The 7,670-nt window shown below is 30.3% G+C and overlaps 1 protein-coding gene across 1 annotated transcript; it reads left to right on the top strand.

The window, feature by feature from the left end:
- The first annotated feature begins 763 nt into the window (after positions 1–763).
- On the top strand, positions 764–5,012 carry LOC111675502 (arrestin domain-containing protein 17-like). The gene is made up of 5 exons (XM_023436274.2): positions 764–910; positions 1,425–1,553; positions 1,616–1,830; positions 3,242–3,818; positions 3,882–5,012. Exons 1-5 carry the CDS (start codon positions 796–798, stop codon positions 4,058–4,060), a joined length of 1,215 nt encoding a protein of 404 aa, XP_023292042.2. The 5' UTR covers positions 764–795; the 3' UTR covers positions 4,061–5,012.
- The last annotated feature ends 2,658 nt before the right edge of the window (positions 5,013–7,670 follow it).

Here is a 7,670-nt window from a genome sequence, read left to right as displayed (position 1 = left end):
TACAGTTTTAATTTGACGTCCAAAAGTGCATAAGATAATATTAAATTTAAAATATTTTCCAGCTGTGTTTACATCTATTTGCTGCTCTGCCTTAAATATTTGCCATCAATACTAATGATTATTGTATTATTTGATTAACATTGATTGTTATTAAATGCAACACTTCTCTTCAATGAAAATACTTTTTCTCTCTTCAAATAAAAGTACCTTTCGATACCACTGTTTTGCTACATATTTTTTTATCAAAGTATTTTCAAATAAAATATTTTCTCTGACAGCGCTTATCATTTGATTAAAATACAATTTTTAAATAAAAATCTCTTTAATTTAGTTATTAAATTGTTTGTTGTTGTTAGCATTAAAATTTAACTTAATAAAAATTTTTTTGTTTTTGCTGTTTAACGTATGTTTTTACTTTTACTTAATTTAGTTGTTGATAAAAAAGGAGCGGGTATATTGTGTTTTTCATAACGTTTGTAATACTAAATGCAAATTTTTGAGAACTTAAATATTTTCGGTGGATAGGATTTGTTGGTCCATTATAAAAGTAACTTAACCATATAGTGGACTTTTCCAAATTTTTTGGTTTAGGTAATCATATGTTCGTTTATGTCATATTGTTTTTTTTTTTTTTTTTTTTTTGATAAACAAATTTTCGAGTAACGACTATTATTTTATTAATCGAGACGAGAGAGCGAGTGAGAAAAAATTTCTGGTAGCCATTTAATTGATTCCATTAAAACAAAAAAATGTGGTAGTTAGTTTAGTAGTTATTCTTAAGTGGTTCGGGGCACAATGGTCGTAACTTGTGATATAGAATTTGATCAAAATAAGACGGCCTGCTATTTTGCCGGCCAATTAGTTAGTGGTACTATTGTACTCAAATGTGATAAAGCCAAGGACGTCAAGGGTACGTTGACAATTTTTGCACAATTTCTTTATGTAGTCTTCAATAATGGGGTATTAGTTATATTTAATTTAGGACTTAGTATCAATATATATTTTTTGTTTTCATTAAAGTGTTATCTTGGTTAAAATAAAATAATGTTTATTTAATAAAACAAAAACAAATTAGTCATATTAGTGGAATGGCGTAATTATTTAAAATATTTATGGGAATTTTAGTATAAATATTTAAATACATATTTCTGTAAAATAGAATTTAGCACAGCAAAAGAAGAATTTATGATAGATAATTTTATTTGAAACAAAATAAAATTGTAAAAATAAACATGCTTTATATTGAGTAAGAAACTTGGTTAAGATAAAATATATAAAAATATTTAAATATGTATACAGTTAGTGATGGTTAAGGTTTTTTGTGCAAAAAGCTAAAAATAAAAAAAAATCTTATCTTAATTTACTGTGTAGTTCCATTTTTTATAAAGTATATAATTATATATATTATATTTTTTCAAATCCAGCTATTCAATTGAAAATATCCGGTTTTGCACATATACTATGGAGCGAAAGAAGATTCAATACTCGTCGCATTTATCAAGGACATGAAGATTATTTATCATCTACCACCTATTTAATGGGTTCTGAAAATAGTAAGTTGCTAAGTTTAGCTCAAATTTTTACAATATTTAATTTTTTTCATTTTCTATTAAAGGTTCTAAAACTACCTTAGCCACTGGTGTTCATACATTTACATTCGCATGTCAGTTGCCTGAGCAATGTCCCTCTTCATTTGAGGGTTTGCATGGTCATATTCGTTATACGGTTAAAGTTGCCTTGATTAGACCTTGGAAATTTGATCAGACTTATAAGAGAGGTTTTACTGTGTTAAAAATGACTGATTTGAATTTTGAATCGCCTCAGATAAGGGTAAGATTGTGTGATATATTTATTCTTATTATTTGAAAGATTAATAGACAAGACAACGGCTAGAGCTTCAATTGCATTATAATGTGCAGTTATCACAAGACTGTCGTATAGGCTATTGATACCAGTGTCCCAAGATGGTAATTTCCAGAAAACCCTTTTTTTAGAATTTATTGTCGCTACCTGCTCAAAAGGATGATAACACTTTTCGAAAACACTTTTTCCATTTTTCGTAAAAACTGATCGAAATACGTCAAAACTAAGTATGTGGTGAAGTCATATCCATAAAAAGTCAAGCGGTTTAGTTTTGTTCGTGAAAGATTTAGCTTGTGCGTGTATTGTGGACTGAACTATGGAACAGTCTATTGACTTGTTTGTAGAATAGTCTATGAATTGTATATAAGTAAACTAGTCTATGGATGGAATATAAACTAGTTTAAAAACTGTTGACTCAATTTTTATGGATAATCCTATTGAATAGTTAATGAACTAGTTTGTAGAATAGTCTATGGATTAGTGAGTTGACTTGTATATTAACTTTTGACTGGACTATAAAAAAAAGGCCTAACTACAAGTCTGTGGAGCAGTCAAAAAGTTTATTGATAAACTCTAGTAAATAGTGTAGTGATTAGTTTGTCGACTAATCTTTTGAATGGATTATAGACCAGCTTAGCTGTAGACTAATGCGTTGACCACTATACTAGTGAGTTTGTTGACTAAAACTCGTATTAGTCTATAGACTGCCTATTCTTTGGACGAGTCTATGTTTTATTCTCTGAACTATTATATTGAGTAGTATATGAGTTGGGCTATTGATTAATCTATAGAATAGTGGACTAATCCACCGACTATAACATAAACTTTATAGTTTACGGATAAGCTTATAGCGCAGTTTTCTATTTTTACATCCTACACCACTTTAGTGGGGAGGGTATATTGGGTTTGTGCTGATGTTTATAACGTATAATAATATTGGTCCTATACCCACCTTAAAGTATACCAATCGGCTCAGAATCAGATCTATGTCCGTCCGTCTGCCCGTCCGTCCGTCTGTCTGTCTGTGCGTCCATGTAAACCTTGTAATCAAACTACAGGTCGAAATTTTGAAGATAATTGAATGAAATTTGGTACATGATCTTCTATTGTCCCATGGACGAAGTCCATTGAAAATGGTTAAGATCGGTCCATTATTTCACCTAGCCCCCATACAAACCCCGAATAGGGCTTGTAAACATTGTAATCAAACTACAGGTCGCAATTTTGAAGATAATTCAATGAAATTTGGCACATGATCTTTTATGGTACTGTAGACGAAGCCTGTTGAAAATAGTTAACATTGGTCTATTATTTTACCTAGGCCCCATAGAAGTGAACCCGCCAAATAAGACTTTTAAAAATTAATTTTTTTTTCTAGATCCCTTCCAACAGTGAAGCCTATCGTACATTCTGTTGTGGCCCCTGCACCACTGAGCCTCTTAAAATGGAACTTAAAATACCTCAAGCTGGTTATGTACCCGGTCAAAGTATACCGGTACAAGCTTTAATCATTAACAATACCAGCATACCAGTTTCAGAGGTTAAATTTGCTCTAGTAATGTTGGTTCGTTATATCAGTCAAAATCCTGTACGTCATAATGTACAACGTATAAGTGTGAGTAAGATCAAAAATGATGGAGTACTAAGAAATTGTACTAGATCCTTAAGAGATGAAGTACATGTACCAGCAACACCGCCGACATGTCTGCAGACATGTGGCATTATACAAATTATGTATCAAGTTGAAATGGAAGTGGCTATGAAATCATTTCATAAAAGTCAAGTGGTTACTATACCGGTTATTATAGGTAATATACCATTGGCTAATAATACCAGCGGCATGGAGGTGATACAAGAACAGCCCACCTACAGGGAAAGACCTATAGATTTACCTTTGGATTTCGAAGAAGAAATAAGCTCTGCTCCTAATTTGGAGTTGATAACACCAAATTTGCGTAAGTTGTTTATTCTAAATAAAAATTTTGTTTTACTTTTAATTAAATTATGAATAATTTTAGCTCCTCCCTCCTATGAAGAATCCTATCATACAGTACGCAGTAATATCAATGAGGATGAGCAGCACGCTTTTGGTCCTTGTGAATTTGCTCCGCTATATCCAGTATACAAGATACCCAGTCCAACTTTTGAAGGTCCTTTTAAGCCTTTAGGCTTTGATAACAAAAGTTTCCAGCCTTAAAGCTTTTTTGTTTAGTATTATTGTTGTTTTCTTTGTTTTTTGTTTTTGTCTAACAAATAGGTTGTTGAAAATGATTTTGTTTTAGTTTTATAGTTTCAAAAAATTATTATGGTATTATATATTATTTACAAACTTCGAATTATGGCATATTATTTGTGGAAGTCAAGTGGATGGTACGTAAGTGGATCATATTTTATGTGAATGCATTCTACATGTTCCACAAAATGAATTGTGGTATGTGGAATCTAATTGTTATAGCATACAGTTTAGAAATCATTGTAGATTTCATTATCTACTTCACAGTGGGTGGCAGATTTGTTGTATTCTATAAGCTATGTATTGTCCTGCGCACAAGCACTTTATAAGGGGTTGAAAACATGCTAAACTTTTTTTAGGACTTTAAATGCTTTTACAAGTGTTTTAACATATTTTCTATTAATTTTTAAATAATGTTAAAAACTTAACATTTTATTTAAAAAAGCTTTTTTCAACTTTTAGAATTATTTGCTTTTTTCAAGTATATCATACTTCTAAACTATTCCCATTGGTATGCTCATTTGTGTTTAGTATATTTTGCTATAAAATATTTAAAATATTTTTACTTTGTTATATTATTTAGATAACGTACTAGTTTGTGTATTTCAAATATTTTGTTCTAAAATTTGTTCAACTTTTTTAGACTGTTAACGTTGTTATACTTATGTATTAGGGCAGATACCTTATGTTGTACTAATTGTTATAATGTATAGCTTAAAAAATTTAAAAAAAAAATTGCGGATAAGTTTTCATAAAACTTTTTAGGACAATAATTTACATAGTAGATTAACATTTCACTTATTTTATGTTTACAACAGAAAGATTTTCCCAAAAATAATAATTTTATAAAATGTTGCTAAATTTTGGTAGTACACACTTATACATATTTACACATTTATTCAATGTTTAGATACATTCGCAATACATTACAATACTTTGTATTAATATCAAAGTTTCATTGTATTTAATACAAAATAAAATTTGTTGTCAAAATATATTGAAGAATTTTCATTCATGTATTATGAAACCTATTTTTTGGGTTTATTTTCAATTTCAAATTGATTATGAAGAAAATTATAGCGAAAAATAAAAGAAACTCAATTTACTAATTAAAATCCAAAAGAAAACTACAAATAAATTGTGTATTTTGTAAAGAAATAAATTTTAAAAATTTTCTAAAAGCTTAATACATTTCAAACTACAAAATATTTTAGTTTTTTAGTTTTAGTTTAATACAAAATCAGATAATGTAAAGTACCTTTAAGACCTTATTAGACTTCCTCTATTTAATTCATACTATAGGCCTTATTCATAACAATTTATCAATAGTTTATTAGACAAATTTTCATACAAAATTTGATAACTTGTTATGAATAAGGTAGTATGAGAAAGTAATTGCAATTACAAGTTTTTACCTAGTTATTGACATTTCAAAAAGTTCGTTTTTAGAAAAAGTACCAAAAAGTGCCCGTTGATATGTTCACATTTGTTCTCGCCTATACATTCTCAAGAAATATTGCGGCAGAGCCATAAGATACAAGTCGAAGAACGAATATTTTTTCCAACAGATTTTTAAGATCTCTGAATAATTAATTTCTCTTAGACTGTTTAGTTGTACGTTTATAGAATCAATATTAGAGAAAATTTACAAAGGAGGACGTAAAAGTACCGAAAAGTGTTCTCAATCTAAATCACGGTCTGAGAAATTTAGCTATGTCCATCCGTCCATCTGCCTGCTTCCCCCTCGGGGTTAGGTTACCTTGGTAAAATCTCTTTCTTGGTGTTATTGGAATCCCCTGGTAAAGAGGTGTCACCAATAGCTCTGTTGGGACTATAAACTGGTGATGTCAAATGTATTATCGGCTTCGCCTTGGATTGATTTGGCATGGGGTCTAACCAAAGCACCAGATAATCTGCTGGTACAGATGGCCCGGAGGACTTATCCATGTTGTGATTCCTTTGGGATCCACATAGTGACTGTGCTTTAATACCCAAAATCGTGGGTAGAGAATGTTGGTTTAAAGACTGATATATCCTATACTTAATAGGTTGGATCTTTCTCTCTTGTATAAAGCAGCATATGCTGGATTCCTGAACCCGTGGGACGCCGGTATATACTGTAAAGTTGTGAGTTTAGCGTTCAATGGTTTCCTGCCATCTATATAGTGATCTTTATAATCATCTAAATGGAACTGATTCGAAAATTGGTGAAAGATCGGTTAAGTCTCCTATTGGTCCATGCTACGCGACTATTTTTCGGATCAGTTCCTGATCCATTCTGTTGGTTATTTTGGACTAACAAATATGTCTCTAGGTGTTGTTGGCGAAACAACAGAGCCATCTCATTAGAGTGGTATCGCGGGCTTAAAGAGGTTAAGGAATGCACAATAATAGGTCAGATTGATTTCACCTGATGTTGGGGTTTGTCTGCCTTTCTATTGACTCTAGACCAGTGATTGCTTTTTCCTTGTCGGGATATGTATTAGGCTTGACCCTATGCTACCTCTCATTCCAGGATTATGAAGCTCGAGTACTACTGCAAAGTGCTTGTACGTGGACACCGTGAAATAAGGTCATCAAGGCAGGAGTTCACGTAAAGCACTGACAATTCGTTGTCTGTAAAAAAATTGAAATATGTACTTGACCTAAGGAAGAAGCTTATTGAAAATGGTTAAAAATGGTGCATTATTTCGCCTAGCGCGCATTTTATGCCCTGAGAATAGGGCTTTCGAGCTCATAGCTATGTTAAAAATATCTGTATCTCTATAGAAATTCGCAAAACTTATTTGATATGTAAGTTAGTTTTCGTTATAATCGGGTCTCATTTGATTCAAGCAATCATATAAAGTCCCCTTGTGAAAATAACATGAAGGTCTAAATTTACTTTTAAACACCAATGTCTCGATTAAATTCTGCGTAAATAAATTTATAGCTGACGTAATAATAAGTATAAACCAAAATTACCATTACTCCCATAAAACCCTTCTTTTAGAAAATCTCTTTATTTTTGCCAACAAATTGTTTAGATTTTTCGGAATTAAGTTAAAAATTAAATGCTTTATTAAAAAGTAATTCACTTACTGGCGTAGGGTGTTAAATGGTAGGCCATGTGCGACTATATATTCTCACTTGTTCTTTTTTGTTTCTGTTAACACATGTACAAAAATGTTAATTGAAGATAAGGTAAAATTCGGCCTATGTTATGGGAGTAAGGTAAAAATAGACACTAACCGAAAAAAAATATATTATATTAATTAAAATGGTATTTATTTACATATTTCTTAAATAAATAACTTAGTTAATAAAATATTTTTAAGTTTGTATATACAGTATTATTAATCAATTAATATAATTAATTGTAGAAAACAGTATTTGCTAAAGACTAATTTAGATTAAACAAACAATATTGAAATAACAAGAACCAAAAATTATAATTGGATAAACTGATAATTTCGTATTAAATTGAAAAAGGGCAAAATAATTCCAAATAAATTAAAATTTGTATATTTTGCATTTATAAAATGGTAACATTTTTAAACAAATAAATCAGTTATTTTCGTTCAACTAATGGTAG

The sequence above is a fragment of the Lucilia cuprina genome, chromosome 4 (assembly GCF_022045245.1).
Source record: "Lucilia cuprina isolate Lc7/37 chromosome 4, ASM2204524v1, whole genome shotgun sequence".
NCBI classification, from domain to species: Eukaryota; Metazoa; Arthropoda; class Insecta; order Diptera; family Calliphoridae; genus Lucilia; species Lucilia cuprina.
This window is presented reverse-complemented; position numbering and strand designations above follow the sequence as displayed.

Excerpts from the sequence above, each read along its gene's own strand:
- LOC111675502 (XM_023436274.2), top strand. The coding sequence starts at position 796 with ATGGTCGTAACTTGTGATATAGAATTTGATCAAAATAAGACGGCCTGC. Across the intron at positions 1,831-3,241 it reads TTGAATCGCCTCAGATAAGG|ATCCCTTCCAACAGTGAAGC; the intron begins GTAAGATTGTGT and ends TTTTTTTTCTAG. Across the intron at positions 3,819-3,881 it reads GTTGATAACACCAAATTTGC|CTCCTCCCTCCTATGAAGAA; the intron begins GTAAGTTGTTTA and ends GAATAATTTTAG.